We start from the raw sequence: 19,526 nt of genomic DNA, 5'->3' as shown, positions 1-19,526 counted from the left end.
TCATTGGAAGCGGTTTTCACCGCTTCAAAAAATAACAAAAATACAACTAGATAAATGCAATTGGAAATTGCAAGTGTGGTTTCCGACGTGACTATATTCTGCAGCAAGCTAACCGTCATGTGAAGCTCGACCAATTGATTCCCTATTGATTCCCACTCCCATTGATTCCCACTCCCATTGATTCCCTATTGATTCCCACTCCCATTTTGATTCAGTATTCAATAGGGAATCAATGGGGCCTATTGATTCCCAAGTGTGGTTGCTGTATATATTCTGCAGCGAGCTATCTGTCATGTGAAGCTCGACCAATCCTCAAGCTAGCACCACTCCCCCATTGAACTCATTGGACTAAAGGCTCTAACAGAGTCCAGGGTGAAGAGCTATTCACTTCACTGCGTTGTAGTTTCCTAGCTATCACCTAGGCTTTGTTATACATTTTTGAAGCGGTGAAAACCGCTTCCAATGAGTGGCTTTGTGTGTATCACGCCCATATATGGTGATTTTAGTCCAGAATGAACAGGCTTTTTCAAAAACAGAATGTCTGTTTAATTACCATATATGGTGATCTCAGTCCAGAATGAACAGGGTTTTTCAAAAACACAATGTATGTCACCTCATGTCCATATATGGTCACTCCAGGCCAGAATGAACAGGTTTTTCCTGTCCCGTACGTGCAAAATATCAGTCCAGAATGAATAGGCTTTTTCAAAAAGCAGAATGTGTGTCCCATGTCCATATATGGTCATTTCAGTTCAGAATGAATAGGCTTTATCTGTCCTGTACGTCCAGAATATGTGTGCGGTATCCCTCCCGGTCAGATGAATGGATACTTTGAGGATTGGTCAAGCTTCACATGATATTTTGGCCTTCAGGTTTTATCTGTCTTGTACATGCAATAGGTCTCACCTATTGCAGCAATGACAAATAGCCGCATAAGAGCAAATACATTGAAAATCTAGCAGAAGTTGAGAAGGTTTGAGAACCACTGACATAGTAGTCTCTCAAGAACAGACTAACTGAGCTCCAGTTAAGTGAAAAGGACCTTTTCTTTGACGATGGCTAGCCAGATTGCTGACATAGAAACATAGGGTTTTCAGTAGGCCACAAAGATAACAGAAACTGAAATAATTATAGAGGGATGCAGTTGACAAACAACTAAGAGACCAGCAAGCAGGATTTTTTATATACTTTTTTAAAACCTATTATACCTGCTGTCATACCGGCTCTCCAGACAATTCTATACTAAGATTCACCGCTTCACTTCGAACCAAGGTTTGATTTTTAGGTAATGGCTAGAAAACTACACCGCGGTGAAGTGGATAGCTCTTCACCCTGGACTCTGATAGAGCCTTTACTCTATAATGGTGATGTCACCAAGAATGCTGCTTCCTGATTGGCTAAAAGTTTATCCAGGAAATTAAGAAAAAGGCTGCACTAGAACAATAGTGTGTTGCCATAGAGTTATAATAAGAATAGAGAGGACACCAGATATCCCCGCCCGTCCACTTGCATTGAGTTGCTCACCCAGCGCATGAAGCATACTTCCGCGTTTGGAAACGCCTCAGAAACGTGACGTAGTGGGGCCACTGTGACGCATTTTGAGTCATAGTTTGTGTTCATGGACGCGCTGGGGCTCAAATTCATGAACAAGCACTTCTGGTATGAACGCGCGTCAATACAAAGAAGCCTAGATGCGCGTTCGTGATTAGTGGCCCCACCTGCAGTACCGCAAACGGCCACCGTGTCCATTTTGTTTCAGGGCGCCCCCAGGGTTCATGGGGGCTTGTGTGTTGCCCGCAATTCCCCCGGTGGCATAGTCTGGCTATTACGAACTAACAAACTAATTAGGGTCGTGCTTCGTCTTCCTCCTCGGGCCCACCTTAACGATCGTCACCACGAAAGCGCGGGGTGGCTCAAAGTTGACAGAGTAGGCTACAGTATTTTGCAATGGGCCTGGTGTACAAGATACACTACACCTCCAAGATACCCATGTATCTGACAAACTACTTCCTAAAGGTCAAGGATGTCCACGATCACAAGTTCACAACACCAGAGGCAGCTCCACTAATCATGTTCATTGTAGATTTAACACTAAACAAGGCTCTAATTTGTTCTCCTGCTATATATACCACCAACATGTGGAACGCCCTTCCGCAAGCCTTAAACGAGAGCAAATCCCTAGCCTCCTTCAAAATTGGTATGAAAAGTCACCTTCAGGCGGCTGCTACTCTGACTTGTAAATAGACTAAGCCCCCATGCTCCCACCCCCCTTTTTTCTGCTTTTGTAATTTATGTTATGCCTTTTCTGCTTTTGAAATTGATGTTATCCTAGGTAAAGTACTATGTTCTATCCGTCTGTCTTTCAATGTTGTATGAGATACATAAAGGTGACGCCGTGGTTAGCGCCGATTGTGTGGGACAACACGTACGATTCCGCGCTGTTGGATGCAATCTACAAACTGCGCAACATCACCATAGCAACCACCGTTTTCGCGGTTGGAAAGTATACGCGCTTCTTGAGGGACTTTCTTGAATCGGCGGAACGTCACTACTTTGTTGGCTTCAACGTCCGCTACTACGTGTTTACGGACAAGCCGGACGAGGTACCCTCCGTGGAGATGGGCGCGGGGCGGGAGGTGATGGTGAGATCCTTGGCGGCGCGAGACCGATGGCAGGACATTTCAGCCGGAAGAATGAGAGAGATTCAGACTTTAATTCAGGAGCTTCAAGGGCAGCAAGGCCACGCCGACTTTATCTTCTGCCTTGACGTCGACATGAAATTTTACGCTCATTGGGGAACTGAATCCCTGGGCGAGCTCGTAGCAGGGCTACACCCAGCTTTTTACCGCCGCGAGCGCAGTGCTTTCACTTACGAGCGAAGACCAGAGTCGAAAGCATATATGGCTCCAGACCAAGGGGATTTTTATTATCAGGCATGCATTTTTGGAGGCGATTTGCCGAGCGTCCATCATTTAGTGACGACGTGCGCCGACAACATTGAGTTTGACGGCCAGCAGAATATCGAGGCACTTTGGCAAGACGAAAGTCACTTCAACAGGTATTTATTCCTCTTTAAACCGACCAAAGTGTTATCCCCAGAGTATCTTTGGATGGACCAGAGTCCCATAGGCGACGTGATAAAAATCAAGCGTTTCTCTTCGGTCGTTAAGAACAATGCCGAGGTACGACCCAATGTTTAAAATAAGTCGGGCTCTGGGGCGCTCTGGAAGGCTTTCTCTGTTGAGCTTCTTTAGCTGCCTGTAGAATGAGGCGGGTATGTACGCTCTTGTGTAGAATGGACGCGACCGCGGTTTCCCCAGTGAACCTGAGCGCAACGGTGGGGGCCGATGGGCAAGGAGGGTCGCGACCATGATGGGCAAGCTTCCCGACCATGATGGGCAAGCTTCTTGGAAGCACTCCCAGCGCCACGGGGATGCTGAGTCTTGCTAAGAAAACCTCAGTCTGGCCAGCAGCAGAATTTAATGAATTTCCTTTTTTTTCTCCCTGGGGATGGTGCATCTGCAGCAACTCGCAGTAATTCCCGAAATGTACATTATAATACAATAGATCAGCATTGGCTAGCCACAACCGGTTTGGCACTTTTTTTTTTACCTGGCCGATTTGAGATGGAGGTGATCCTCAGTCCACACAACTTCCAAACACCAGAATAAGTACACAGAGTCACAGACTGCAATTCGAGCTCATGGACACATCATCATCATCATCCCTGTACTGCAGATGTAGTGCTTCTGTGTTCAACCACAGTCATGCAAGATGTAGAGGATTTTGTGGTCTGAAAGAGCTTAATTGAAATGACCTACATTAATGATTAATGGCACCAGGTGTGTAAAGATTCTAATTGTAGCCTATATATTTTTGTTGTCTAAAAATAATATCAACTTCATCCCATGATCTGGCCGAATGAAGAGCACCTGTTTGAGCCGCTGTGATTGAATCCAGGCAGTGCTTCCTATTTTTGTTTTTGACATACTGTAATCTTTAGTTTTCTGAACTAAAATGTATCCCAAATATGTTGCTCCCTCTCTCTCTCTCTAACTCTCTCTAGTAGCTGCAGATGAGCTCTGGGGTGTATCTGGATCCGCCTGTAGGGCAACATGCTATGGAGCTCCCACCAGAAACACAGTCTGGGAACTGGGCTGACAACAACAGCCTGCTGTTCATGTTCGAGTTCCACCCTGGACCAGGGCCTCCACAGCCTTCCAGTGATGATGGTTTCGTAGGGACTGGTCCAGACTTGGAGGTCATGCTGCCCGCCCGGTGCAATGTCAGAACGCTGCGGCTCCGCCTCTGCATGCAGGTAAACATGATGCCTAAACCAGGGGTTTTCAGCATTTTCAGGCCAAGGACCCCTTAGTTGAGAGAGAGATGAAGCAGGGACCCCCACTACCTTTTCATTGATTCCATATAGCCTCGCTTAGCCAGGCTTACTCATCTGCGAAGAGAAGAGCCTGGTGAAAATATGAGGCAGAGACTGTTCTGGGAGGTGGGGCTGAATTTTCCCGGAAGTTGTTTTTGTTTCCTGCAAACGTATCCCCCGTTGGAAAAGATCTGGTCTATGTCTCCTGCTCTGTCCGTTGCACTCGCCAAAAAAAAATCAGATATTTAACCACTTGAACCGTCAATACTTAATAAACTTGACCTTTCACTCTGCACTTAGGTCACAGCGTGAGGCGTTGTGAGCTTGTAGATCGTTGTAGATCTTCTATTTTTGGCTGAAGTTCTCCGAATATGGACACTAGGGTTCAAGTGGTTAATATATATTTTTTTAAAGATTTGTTTTTGGGCTTTTTATGCCTTTATTGATAGGACAGTAGACTGACAGGAAATGGGGAGAGAGATGGGGAATGACATGTGGCAAAGGTCGTCTGGATCGGGAATCGAACCGGCGACGCCAGCAGGCATCATAGCCTAGTATGTGGTATGCGCCTTGACCACCAGGCCAGCGGGCGCCCGTCAAGTGGTTAATATAATTAGAAAAGGCTACTGAAAGGTTTCTATCTCACAACGATTTGGAGGACCACCTAGTAACTAGCCTCGTAAACCAGTCTCTCTTCCTGCCTTGAACTGAAGATGGGAGGAGTCAGTTTACTAGGCTACCTAGTAACTAGGGGTCCCGGACCCCCTGTTGAAGACCCTTGGCCTAAAGGCATGTCACTCAATGAAAATAAACTTTAAGCTGAAAAAAAAGTTCACTTGACACTCAAAATGGTCATTCGAGTCACACCGTTCCCATGAAATATGAGATCCACATGATTCAACTGTTTTACTGTCCACAGAGCAGTTATCATTGATTATGATCTATATTTTCTTTGGTCTGTATAGGCACAGGAGCAGAACTGGCTTCCTGACCCACTGGGGTTACTGGACCCTGAGGAATACATTCTGCTCTATGCCAGGGGTCAGGACTGGTATGAGGTCTACGATGACTATCAGATTGTACGGACGTTAGACATCCCATGGTCACGTGACGCCAGCGGACGCATGATGGCGAGGATTGTGGTCATGCAGCCGTCTGCAGTGGACTTGAAGGAGAGGCGGGAGCAACAGAAAGGTCTGGTCCAACTGATTGGTCACGACCTCGACAGTGAGGCCTCCGACAGACTGGGGGAGCTCACGTTCACGCGCAGAAAACTGGCATCATCGAGGCGACTGGAGCTGAACAGTCGAGATGAAAAGGCCTATGCCACAGAGCCCTGGACCACATCTTTCCCCATCCCCAAGGACCTGCAGGCTCACCTGAGCAGAAAACTCCCCGTCACCCTCCATCACTTGAACCGGATCAGCTTCACAGTGAAGGTAGACCTCACAGCGACGCCGAACATTCTTCTCAAAGTTTTTCAACAGGTGATGGCTGACCAGGGGCTTGACTGTGACCCACTAGATGGTCTGGTTCTCAAAGTCTCAGGGAGGGAGGAGTTTTTAACTGGTGACCTTTCCCTCAGTGATTTCCTCTGGGTTCGACAGTGTATGAAATCCAACCAGGAAGTTCACCTCTCTGTGGTCCCCATGGCGCAGCTCGTCAATGAGGGTCCCAAGGTCATCGACTGGCCACTTGTCGACAGTTTCACTGGCCAGTCCAGCTCCCACGAGGACCTCCGCCTGGAAGGGAAGGACTTGGACGATGTCTTTATGATCTCTTTGTGGGACTGCGACAGGAGATTCAGGGTCAAACTCCTCGGCTTTGACATCCCAAAACCTCCCAACAAAGTTCCTCAGTCTGCTTACGTGGAAGTTTCTATACTTCTTGGTAACAAGGTTCTTTCCACGGTCGTGTCCTCTCCAAAGGCCTTTGCCGATGAGGTGCTATGGAATGAGTGGTTGGAGTTTGACATGCTGCTCAGGGATCTGCCACGTGGGACCAAGCTGGGCCTCACCATCAACACCAATGACAGCAATGGTGCAGCTAGAGAATCCAAGACCCTGTCCTCTGGACCCAATAAGGCACCAGACTGCCAGCAGAAAGGGAAGGGGAAGGTGCTGTACTTTGTCAACCTTCTACTCATTGACCACAGGTTAGTTAGCATTTTTGTGTCAAATGTCTGGCCTTGTCAAAGTGCAAAGTTTTTTTGTATTTTTTTTATTATTATTTATGTTTATTGTTTTTTTTTCACACATAACACAATACATACACTTACACCCATTCACTCACTCCCACACATACAGCCTACCCCCTGCACATGCCCATTAAGAGTCACCTTGTTTACAAAATAAAATACCAAAAAATAAAATAAGAAACAATTCAGATGACATTGTTCACATCATTTTCTTTTTCTTTTTCCATTTATTTTCGTTTTCTCTTTAACCATACATTACCATTACAAAATTAAATACCAAAAAATTAAATAAGAAACAATTCAGATGGCATTGTTCACATAATTTTCTTTTTTTTTTTTTCTCCATTTCTTTTCGTTTTCTCTTTAACCATACATTACCATTGTGGATATGCACACTATTTTCAGGTATTTGTCTCCACAGCACCCATATACACCTAGCTCCCAAAGCTGTTCAAAATCGCTCTGTCTTCCCCCAATTATATAAGTCAGTCTCTCCAGCCCAATAGAGATCATGAGTTCTCGATGCCACATCCTCAACGTGGGGGCATCAACGCTTTTCCAGCATAATGCCACCACCCTTCTAGCTTGGAGAAGTCCAAAATCTAAGAATTTTTGTTAGTTTTGCTGGCTGTATGAAGTTCTTTGGATAGATTCCAAGTATACAGAGTTTAGCACTTAGTGGAACTGTGGTTTTAAAGATTCCTGACAGACACTTCATGACTTCATTCCAAAAAATGGGCATCTTAGGACACTCCCACATACAGTGAAATAAAGTACCTTTCTCAGTTGAACACTTAGTACAGACATCTGTGATATTTGTGGACATAATGATGTAATTTGACAGGAGTTATGTACATTCTCATTAACCATTTATATTGAAGTCAAAGTAGCTCAAGTGCAACTGCATTGTCATAGGATAGGTCTAATACATTAGCCACAGACATGTGGCCATATAGTCCAGGCCATGTAACCTATTTTGTAACGTAAAAGTAAAAAATATTCAAATACAACAAAAATCATCAGTGTTGCATACTTGCCGATACTGAAACCAGCATTTTAAGCCGTATCAAAGACATCCATGTCAGTATCAGAACTCCATCCGTTTTATAATGTACCTGTATTCAAAACATGTCCAACAGTTTACAGTTTAGGCATTTAGCAGACGCTTTTAATCCAAAGCGACTTACAATAAGCAACGTCAGGAGGTCTGACCCTGAAGAAAATCTTCAACCGGTTAGATTATGGTATAATGTGCTTTGCAATGTGCACAAAGAGTTTACAAAGTATGAAATGTGCTATATAAAAATCTAATTGACTCCATAATGCCACCTACAGGTCTCTCCTTAGCCAGGGCCCTCACACTCTCCACATGTGGCCCTACCCAGAGCTTGAGGAGGAAGCATTCACATACCCAGCAGACAAGTTGTCGTCAGCCACCAACCCTGACATAACCAATTCCATGGCCATCACCTTCCTCCTTGACCGCTACAATTTCCCAGTGGTCCTCCCCACCCGCACGACTCCACCTGTAGCCTTCACATCCCCCCCGCCAAGCCCAGAGCACATCTCCTCCACGCTCGCCGGGTCTCCTACCGAAGCCTCCTCCATTGATCTGGCACGATCTTCTTCATCCGCTGCTTCTCCTATCTCTCCGAGTTCACCTGATACTAGCCTCGGCACGACCAGGCCTACGTGTGCAACCTCCTCTGCCGGGTCAGGACAGTTCTCCCCTGCCCCACCTGCCACTAGCCCTCCTCTTCCCGCCGGGTCCCCTTTGTGTGCCCCCGCCTCCCAACACTCCACACTGGCTTCTCCCCCGCTCTCTGTCATGTCACCTTCCCCTCCTGTGCTGCCTCTTAAAAGGCGTTCGTATGCCCCCAGCTCCACAACCACGCTTTCCTCTTCTGAGGATTCCAACCTTTCTTCATCACGGAATTCCCTCCCCACTGGCCTCTCTGGTGCACATTCCCCTGCCTCCACTGTAGAAGCCCCACAGCTGTCCACATCCTCCAAGTACCTCTCAGCAGATCCTCCTCAGACCCTCAGATCCCACTCTCCGGTGACTGCCACGAACAGGTCTCCTCTCAGGAGGTTCCGGGAAGAGAGTTTCCGCTACACCTCCAACCTACCCCAGTTCCTGCGGAGCATTGACTGGGTGAAGCGTGACGTGGTTGACGATGTCCACTGGCTCCTGGGCAACTGGGAGCCCAAAGAACTGGACCTGTCAGTAGCCCTGGAGTTGCTTGGTGTGGACTTTATCGACGAGCGGGTCAGGAGACTGGCGGTCCAGAGACTGGAGATTCTGTCTAATGACGAAGTACTGATGTATCTGCTGCAGCTGGTGCAGGTAGTTTCCTTAGTTGCTCCGTACAAAGTATGTGCAAAGTGCAAACTATTGTGGCTGTCTGTTTGTCTGTATGTATTTGTGTCACGCTATCTGCTAATGTGTCCACCAGATGGTATTGAACTACCAATACAAACAAAAAAAGGCGTGGAGCCTCAACTATGCACAATTAAGAATAGACAGACAAACTGATCGACAGACAGAAAGACAGACAGACAGACAGACAGACAGAAAAGCTATGCCCAGCATCTTTGTAATGGTCTTTTCATATTTCGATTGACGATTATTATTGTCAGTGATATGCTATAATTATTAATATAATAATATTTAAGCTACTAGCTGTTTGTTCGATCACTGTATTCATTATATACCCTGCTTTCATTTATCTGTTCTTATGTCATACAGATCCTCAAAGTGGAACCATATCATGATAGTTTCCTGGCTCGGTACCTCATCCGGAGAGCTCTTCGTGTGAGTCAAGTAGTTGCGACCGTCAGGTCGCAAGTTAATATGAAAAGCTCCTTCAGCAGTCTGTCCGTCATGTCACGTCCCTACTCTTATCTCCGGCACCGTTGACCCTATCCATGCCAAACTTTGCACACACACACTCCTTGGCTGGCAAACCACAACCTCCGCCCCTGATTTCTCACATGCCCCTCTTCTAGCGCCACCATGAGGTTGCCGACCTGACGGTCGCTTATCTCCCGATTAGGGAGTCTTACTGGTATTTAATATCTAAATAGTCAGCAGCATTCATAACACATAAATCTCATTACATTTGTACAGTCTCTGAGTTACAGATGGATACATTAACAGTGGTGATTTTACAGCCTAGATGCTGAGTTAGTGAAATTATCTTGCAATATCTGTCCTTGTAATTAATCCCAATTAATAGGCATAGCAGACATGTATCAAATTGTAGGTGTAGTGTCTCATAGTAATCTTTATCTTTATAAAATAATAATTTCAGCATTTATTATGGAGCCCCATGCATGATTCAATTCACGTTTAACCTGAATATTCCAGCTTCACTCAGTAGCTTGTTAGCATCAACAGTCACCCAGGTCCTCTGCTCTTGTGTTGTTCCCCTGCAGAGCAAGAGGATTGGACATTTCTTTTTCTGGTATGTGCGGAGTGAGGTGGCGGGGTGTCCATATTTCCGCCAGCGCATGGCAGTGGTTCTGGAGGCGTATCTGTTGGGCTGCGGTAAGGCCATGCTGGACGGCTTTGTGGAGCAGGTCCAGGCTGTCCGGGCTCTGGAGGTGGTCGCCTGGCAGATCAAACAACTCTTCCCTCTTGACCTACCTGCCACAGGTGGGACCAAACAACGGCTGCAACTATCCATTATATCATGGGTCTTCAACAGGGGGTCCGGGTCTCCTAGGGGGTCCTCAGAGTTACTACAGGGGGTCCTCCAAACCTTTGAGTGACAGAAAGTTAATTTTTTTCTCCTTTTTTATATTAACCACTTGAACCGTAGTGTCAATAAGAACTTTAGCCAAAAATAGCAGATCTACAAGCTCACAACGCCTCGCAGCGTTGTGAGCTTGTAGATCGTCTATTTTTGGCAAAGAGGTTTGGTGCAGAGGGGAAAAAGAGCAGAATAAGTACAGAGTGAAAGGTCAGGTTTTTTGATTATCTGAAAATACAAATTTACATGAATCCTGACGATTGTGCTGTCAAAACTACTATATGGAATTTATGATAAGGTTGTGGGGGTCCCTGCTTCATCTCTCTCTCTCAACTAAGGGGTCATTGGCCTGAAAACGTTGAAGACCCCTGGATTATATTCTTAGCGATTATTCTATGTATTGTGTTTTTGATTAATCAAATAATTAAGAAGCTATATATATCCTCATTTCATTTCATTTTATTATCCAAGAAATAGAAGTAAAAGTGCAAACATGTGAGGATGTTGTGTTGTGTGATGTGTCTTTAGCTGCCACGAAGCTTCAGGATCTTCTTAGAAACTCTGACCTTCCACCTGAATTTCTGGTGCCCTTTGACCCTCGTATCAGAGCAGGAAGGATCTTGGTAAGATTGGAACTATGTATGTGTTCTAAACTATGTGCTGTGTGTATGGCTGTCACAATATGACATTTTATATGACGATTAATTGTCACTCAAATAATTGGCGATTAACGATTTAATTGTGTTTTTGTCGTTGCTAATTACATTTCTGTTTGGCTTTTAGGCTTTGAAGTTGTACATTGCAGATATGACACATAACCTAAATACACAAATAAATTACTGACATATTTGACAACGTACTACTTAAAAAATAACATTGATAGTGGAAATAGCCGATCTACAAGCTCACAACACGTCGCGATGCGACGCGTTGTGCGCTTGTAGATCTGCTATTTCCACTATCAATGTTATTTTTCAACATATTTTTACGATTATGATAAAATAATTGCGATAATGTCAAATAATCACGATTAGACGATTATGTAATAATTGTGACAGCCCTAACTGTGTATTCGTGTGTGTATGCATGCGTGCTTGTGTGTGTGACTGTGCGTGTGTGTGTGGTAAATGTTCACACAAATATAGTGTAATTTGAGAAATCAACCTTGTGAGGTCAGGACAAACAAATGGGTCCCGACCCACTGTTTGGGAACTACTGTAAATGGATAAATGAACACTGAGGGTTTTACATTGTCCCATTTAGAACAGGTACACATTATAGTGTATCATTATTTTATGCTTTAACTATTGAAAAATAGCAGATATACAAGCTCACAGTGCGGCACCGAGTGCCGCGCTGCGAGCTTGTAGATCTGCTATTTTTGAAAAAAATGTGAAAAATAGAATTTTTACCCGATTCTATAAGTGTCTCTTGAATCCTTCTAAGATTTTTTGAAAAACCCTATGTTTCTATGTCAGCAATCTGGCCAGCCATCGTCAAAGAAAAGGTCCTTTTCACTTAACTGGAGCTCAGTTAGTCTGTTCTTGAGAGACTACTATGTCAGTGGTTCTCAAACCTTTTCATGTGAAGGACGCCCAAAATGATATTTATTTGGCCACGGACCCCCATCTCAAAATATTTACTTCCAGGGACCCCCCAGAAGCAAAATTTGAGTTACAAACGTTCACTTTGAAAATACATATATTCAAAGATTTGCACACATTTTCACGACTTTTTCAAAAATAGCAGATCTACAAGCTCGCAGCGCGGCACTCGGTGCCGTGCTGTGAGCTTGTATATCTGCTATTTTTCACTGGTTCAATAATCCCAGGCCTAAATGGGTTAAACAACTCTCATCATCACACCATTATGACCTTTACACCCTTCAGCTGGACAAATGTAAAGTAATGCCCTCCAAGAAGAAGCCGCTGTGGCTGGAGTTTAGCTCCATGCCCTCCCCGATCTCCACCACGCCTGACGTGGGCATCATCTTCAAACTGGGGGACGACCTCCGACAGGACATGCTAGTGATTCAGGTCAGGACGTCGTCAATACTGTATGCATGACATATTATGTAGGCTGCATGGTCGCAACTTAAAGGGGAAGACCACCCATTTTCAATATTGAACTATGTCATTAATATACCTTAGTTAGAGGAGTTGTGTGGAAATACAAAAAAAGTTCCCCCTCTTCTGTGTTGCTTAGAACTGGAGGATTGATTTTGGGGTTTGTATTGCAAATTACAACTTGATGACATCACACATTGTACTTTACAATACAAACCCCAAAATCAATCCTCCAGTTCTAGGCAACACAGAGCCGATCTCCGTCGCTGATTTATCATCATCACGGATCCACGAGCACAAAATAGTAATCCCATAACATTGAGGCAGACGGGGGATCTCATCTTTAATGACCATTATCTCAAAACAACACTTTAGAAGCGAAGATGGCAATAGATGCTCGCTTATAAAACACATGTTGAAAAGCATCGATCCGATCCGCCATGACACCACGTAAACAATGATCGATTCCGGTGAAGGACGCGATGACGTCAGACCGGAAGTGATTACGCTGTGGACTTCTGGCCTTCAAAATAAGACAACGGGAGTGAATGCAGCCTGAGGGAGGCATCGTGGACATTTTAATCCGTTCATTTCAGGGGCTCTTAATGAGTTAATCATTATTATTGCAGGCTATTATGCAGGGGTGACAAGTATTGTGTCACACAGCCAGACAAAATGGTTCGCTTGGTGAATAATGTAGTCGGTAGAGCAGTTGACATTGCTGGTAACCATGGAAATCTCAATGATCAGACGCTGATGGTGATGGACTCCATCTGGCAGGAGAGCTCCCTGGACCTGTGTCTGGTGCCCTATGGCTGCATCTCCACAGGACAGAACATAGGTACAGTACACCTAACCAGCAGACCTTTATAGTCAACATTCTACCCAGCAGGGGCGAATCTTTAGTAAGACGCCTCAGGGCGACAAGCGACCTCGCCCTAAAGGGCAAGGTAGCGCCATGTCTTGGCCATCTGGCCATTGATGTATATCGGACCAGTTACCCATATATGGAGACCCCTGGTACCCATTTTCTGGCCATATATGGAGATCCATGTACTGTATATGGAGATATGCTGTGAGAGCCCTAACATGCTTACTCAGTTATTTGTTATGTGAAAGTCCTATGATGTCTATGACATCTGACATCATACCCTTTTATGCCCATACATGGAGATCCCTGTCTGTAGAACCAGCCACACAGATATGGGCTATCTTGGCCATCTGTCTTGGCCATATATGGATTCTATTAGTGTGTTATGTGGCCGATGTGGCCTCCATATATGGGCATTCCCATATGAAGTCCTGTTAGATACATAATATTGATGACATCAGGGAACTCCATATATGGGCATAAAAGGGATTATTTAGTGTGACATCACAGTGAAGCTATGGGGCTGTTAAGTATGACATCATTTTGTAGGCAGAAGAGAATTTCTGCCCCCAGTTTCCGTGAATCTTTTTACTATTTTTACTATTTACACATTTTTCTTCTCTTTGTTGTTGAAAGGAAAGTGTTAGAATTATACTTTAGTCGTTATTTTTGTCTCGGATCTGTTGAAATAGCGAGGGACAGAAAATGCTCTGGGGGCAGAGTTCTCCTCTGCCTACAAAATGATGTCACGGCTTAAAAGCCCCATAGTGTGATGTTAGAGCTACAAAACCGTTAGAGTGGTTCCCCTGGCATCACAGTGATGTCAGAGCATGATGTCAGAGCGGGAAACCCATAGACCGTAAAGAAGTGTACACGTCCAGACGGATGGAATCAGCATGTGCCGTTTCACACACTAAACTGCGACCTTCGGTCGCAATAAGTGTATAATCCAACTTACTCTCAACTAAACTTGTTCTCTGTATGTGTGTTACATAAATACATAAATCTGCTTGATAATTAAGCATCCTATAATTCAACAGGTATGCTAGAGATTGTAAGGGATGCAGAGACCATCGCTACAGTCCAGAAGAGCCAGGGAGGATCCACCGCAGCCTTTGCGAATGATGCTTTGTTTCAGTGGCTAAAGGACAAATGTCCATTCAAGGAAATTGTAAGTCACACAGAATCCCATACCCATGTTACTATTAGTGTCATGTGCTGAACCATGGGACCACACTGAGGATCTCATTTGATTACAGAACTGCCACTCAGTGGAGAGGTTTGTGAACTCCTGTGCTGGGTACTGTGTAGCCACCTACGTGCTTGGGATAGGAGACCGCCACAATGACAACATCATGATCACAGACCAAGGTATGCTAAATTACTGTATAGGGGTAGGCAACCTTAGGCACGGGCGCCCAGCCTGATCATTGGTACACTGGCAGAAGTGTGAGAGAGAGGATCTACGTTTTAAAATCAAATATTGTTTTAAACGTGGTCAATTAAATTAAGTCACCTAATTTGCAAGCAAATTCTGCACACAATTCTACATTCATTAAAATTCTGAACTTTGGCTGGGGAAGGATTCAGGGATGTAGGTGGGTTATTGCTCTGAGTCTAATGATCGTTATAACAATGTCCTGACAATCAAAATATATGTCAGAATTTTGATGGGATGTCATGTCAAGTGTATGTTGACATGGCACACTGACTATCTAGATTAGAACATAAAAACATGGCACACTATCTAGATTAGAACATAAAAACATGGCACACTGACTATCTAGATTAGAACATAAAAACATGGCACACTGACTATCTAGATTAGAACATAAAAACATGGCACACTGACTATCTAGATTAGAACATAAAAACATGGCACTTCATTTCAAAAAGGTTGCTGAACCCTGCTATAAACACACAGTCAAATCTGCTGTGTTAAATTAACCATTTAAACCCTATATGCCATTAGCATTCACTCAATGAATGAACTCAGTGAACGAATGAAGATACATTTTTATAATTGTGTGATTTAATTTGCATGTTAAAGGTGTATTCAGTGATAATGAAAGTGGCCGGGGGTCATCTTGTCCCTTACTGGCCTTACAGCATGGAAATGTTTATTTTTTTATAGATTTTTTACACCACTAGAAGCTGGGCCGCCCGAAAAGGGCGGCCCAGCGTCTAGTCGGCGACCTGGCCAACTCAGAACAATGTAAATAGGGAATGAATGCCCCGCCCTTTAATGCAAACCCCATTATACCTGTTTTCATAGGACCCGTTTTGACCATCTGTCTGCCTGTGTCCATTTATGCCCATATATGGAGATATCTGTATCTGTCTGTCTGTCGGCGTCCATTTTATGTCCATATATGGAGATCACTGCAGTTATAGTTCTGGGTCCATTTTATGCCCATATATGCCCATATATGGAGATACCTGTCTATCTGCGTCCATTGTATGCCCATATATGGAGATCTCTGTATCTGTCTGTCTGTGTCCCTTTTATGCCCGTATATGGAGATCTTTGTGATTCTGCGTCCATTGTATGCCCATATATGCCATATATGGAGATATCTGTTTATCTGCGTCCATTTTATGCCCATATATGAGATCTCTGTCGCTTTTTTGCCCATATATGAAGATCTCTGCACACACAGTACCGGTTGTGGAAAACTCTGATGTCAGACATCAGCTCCGCATACGGGCATTCATTTTATTCCCATATATGGAGAACGCGTGTGCCGGTGGGACGAACGGTTCTCGAGATACGCAGATTACATACATACATACACACGCACAGAGATTTTTTGTTGACTCATGTGGCGTACGTGATGTCAGAGCCTTTTATGAAGTGATGTCACAATGAGTCAGCGCTTGCGCCGATGCCGATTTCCTCCGGAACAGCCTGATGTCAACAATCAACCCCGCATAAGGAGATTCCGAACGTTTCGCGCCGGTTCGGGAAAACCGCGCGCCGGGTCGGGTCGAGACCCGGCACTGCACTCCGTGCCGCGGCGGGGAACGCGCGTGCCGAATCTGAAGCCGGTGGGACGAACGGTTCTCGAGATACGCGGATTACAGACACACACACAGACAGACAGACAGACACACACGCAGAGACTTCTCGCATTTATAGATAGATTATAATGTTCTCGTTTTGATCATTAGACCCAATCACTGAATATCGGTAGGCCTACGTCTCCAACTTCAGGATATGTATGATACTGATCTACTACGAGACCGTGGCATTTATAAGTTCAGTAGTTTACAATCTAGGCATTTAGCAGACGTTCTTAATTCAGAGCGACTGTGGTTCTCAAAACTTTTATTTTGACCATCATAACTAAACATCATAACATAACTACAGCCATACTCTACCCTGATTGGTCGAGGACTGGCTGGCCACCTCTGAAAACCGAATCTAGCTATGCTCGCAACACGGGCCATGGTGGAAGTCCTTATATGGTCAGCACACATTCTAGTGAGGAGAATGAATGGAAAATGTTCCAATTATATTTTTATTTGAATGACATACAATCACTGAATATACCTTTAATGAATGCTGATTTGGATGTTTTGTGCGGTTTCTCAGGGAACCTGTTTCACATAGACTTTGGCCACATCCTGGGCCACAGGAAGAGCTTCCTGGGCGTCAACAGAGAGCGCGTTCCGTTTGTCCTCACGCCTGACTTCCTCTACGTCATGGGCAGGGTCAAAGGTCGCACCAGCCTCTACTTCCAGCGTTTCAGGGTAAGAAGAACGCCTTGTTTGTGTGTGTGTGTCCGTGTGTGTCCGTGTGTGCATGATGTGTGTGTGTGTGTGTGTGTGTGTGTGTGTGTGTGTGTGTGTGTGTGTGTGTGCGTGTGCGTGTGTGCGTGTGCGTGTGTGTGCATTCTCATGTTGGAGACCAGGGGCCGTATCCAGTTAGTTGTGTATTCTTTGCTGTTGTACCAGTAGGCCAAGGAAGTACCTCCATGCATTTTCTTTCCCACATAATTATACATTTTTAAATATAAAACTATTTTATAATGGTCAAAAGGGGTCTGATCAGACAGAACATGTGGAGCCATACATCATACAGTAGCTCACAGACTGGTCTCTCCTCTTCTCTCCTCTCCTGCAGGACACATGCACTCAGGCATACCTCTTGCTGCGGTCCCACTCGCGTATGCTGGTCACCCTGTTCTCCCTCATGCTGCTGACTGGGATCCCTAAACTGAGCTGTGCAGAGGACATGAGCTACCTGCGGGAGGCGCTCCAGGAGGACCACGCTGAGGAGGTGGCCAGGAAGCACTTCCTCCAGCAGATCGCCCTGTGCGAGCAGCTGGGCTGGACCGTGCAGGCCAACTGGTGGATTCACATGGTGGCGGGCATCAAGTAGACCTGTTGAACTGCCTCACTGTCACAGGGTTCCCACGGTCATGAAATTCCTGGAAATATTTTGAAATTAGAAAAATATTTTTCCAGTACTGGAAAAGTTTTGGAATTGATCAAGGGTCCTGGAAGGTCCTGGAAAAAATAGCTATGCATTGATTTTGTTAATAACTCTGAAATGACAAATTAAACATTGGCCAAATTGTCAAATATTAGAGGCAGAAATTGTGAAAATAGCCGATCTACATGCTCACAACGCCTCGCAACAATAGAACCGTGTTATACAAAATTCCTCAACTCGTAGTCCCCAGTTCAAATATGATTATTTCGGGGGTCACAGCCTGAAAAGGTTGAGAACCACTGGCATACACTACCTGCCTTTGGGCATTGCGACTTGTTATTGAGCTGAATTATTGTTATATACAGTAGTCCTGGAAATTGCGTTAAATATTCTGGAAATGTTTTGGAAAAGTTTTGGAAATTAATTGGTAAAAATGGGTGGGAACCCTGCTGTCATTTGACAACAACTCATTGGGACAGTACTCTGACTGGTGGTGATTAGGCCACAGACCTAGCCTCGTAAACCAGCCTCCTCCGGAAATCTACATTTCATTTAATGAAAATGTAGATTTCCGTGAGAGGCTGGTTGACAAGGCTAGCCACATTTGATAACATTTTTATCTCTGGGACCCCAGTATACACTGTAACCTCCTCAGTGTTATTTTAAGATCAACCATTTAGCTTTGGATCCCTGGAACACCCACAAGGACCCCTAGTGGTCAAGAACCAGTACTGTAAGTCATAAGCCATTAAGGTACTTGTCTGGGAGTGTGTTGTCCTCCTGGTGTATATATTGTGGTTGATGGAGGATAAAGTAAAAAAAAGCCAAACTGTAGCTGAGGCGAAATTTCCATTTATAGAACACAAAAACCTTTAACCTAACAGTGTTTTAATCAGGTAAGTAATCAACACCCTTGTTCACGGTACAAAGGCTACACTCCTGTTTACTCTGTATACTCCTGTGATTATTAGCAACCTATCATGTCCCCTTTAATTATTGACAGAATGTATCTTCTGTTTTCTTTTACAATATTACAATTAAAATGTTTCCTAAAGTAGGATTTGCATGTGAACTTTGTAATGATGAAACTACAGAACAGTAATGGTACACGTTTAATTGAGTGTTTTTGCTCTTGTTGTTTATAAATCTGTATTTCTTTTAGCTGATTAAAATGTTTGCTCTTTGTCAGACATGCACTGTGCTTTTGGCAGTGTTGATTTATTTTACTGTGTTAATTGTTAAGCTAATTTTAAGTGGGACATACAGTAGACACAGATAGATGATGTGGCCTGTTTTAATTCACATTAATAATCAGTGTCCTACAATTATGGAAACATGGATATTATGAACAAAACAAATGATCGTTCATTGAACTGGCCATCAGTATTATTGTACACTTTCAACTTTAAATTAATTTGAACTTTGTCTTGAATAAACTTTAGAAATGATAACAAAAGAGATTAACTTGTTAATTATTTTATGGACGTGGAATAGAATATAGAGTACACACTTATTATCCTGATACAGTTCTTAGTTAATTGAATAAGACTTTGCACAGCAGCTGCAGACCTTGGGGTCTCAGCGTGGGCGACTCACATAGAACAATTGTCATTGTAGTACAATTAAGGCCACATGGGAGGAGCAACGCACACACGCACGCGCACACACACACACACACACACACACACACACACACACACACACACACACACACACACACACACACATACACACACACACACACACACATGAATGCAGCCAGGGACGTGCTGGCCATTGGGAAAAGCGGGACAACTCCCGAACGGCCGGTTCATTCCCGGC

At 44.4% G+C, this 19,526-nt stretch overlaps 2 protein-coding genes across 2 annotated transcripts; both read left to right on the top strand.

Moving 5' to 3' along the window:
• Nucleotides 1-2,372: 2,372 nt before the first annotated feature.
• LOC308290855 (histo-blood group ABO system transferase 2-like) lies at nucleotides 2,373-3,200 on the top strand (the record flags this gene model as incomplete). Its single annotated transcript, XM_080732767.1, has 1 exon — nucleotides 2,373-3,200. One exon carries the CDS (start codon nucleotides 2,373-2,375, stop codon nucleotides 3,198-3,200), a length of 828 nt encoding a protein of 275 aa, XP_080588893.1.
• A 191-nt stretch (nucleotides 3,201-3,391) lies between these two features.
• Nucleotides 3,392-17,651, top strand: LOC308290854 (phosphatidylinositol 4,5-bisphosphate 3-kinase catalytic subunit gamma isoform; the record flags this gene model as incomplete). The annotated part of the gene is made up of 14 exons (XM_080732766.1): nucleotides 3,392-3,460; nucleotides 4,070-4,318; nucleotides 5,344-6,533; nucleotides 7,911-8,103; nucleotides 8,485-8,922; nucleotides 9,325-9,390; nucleotides 10,014-10,233; nucleotides 10,859-10,953; nucleotides 12,220-12,366; nucleotides 13,147-13,237; nucleotides 14,308-14,438; nucleotides 14,527-14,638; nucleotides 16,863-17,020; nucleotides 17,394-17,651. 14 exons carry the CDS (start codon nucleotides 3,392-3,394, stop codon nucleotides 17,649-17,651), a joined length of 3,417 nt encoding a protein of 1,138 aa, XP_080588892.1.
• Between the last annotated feature and the right edge of the window lie 1,875 nt (nucleotides 17,652-19,526).

This window comes from Nannobrachium achirus (genome assembly GCF_963921795.1).
Source record: "Nannobrachium achirus genome assembly, chromosome: 9".
Classification (NCBI taxonomy): Eukaryota; Metazoa; Chordata; class Actinopteri; order Myctophiformes; family Myctophidae; genus Nannobrachium; species Nannobrachium achirus.
The sequence above is the reverse complement of the archived record's forward strand: the minus strand, read 5'-3'. Positions and strand labels throughout refer to the sequence as shown.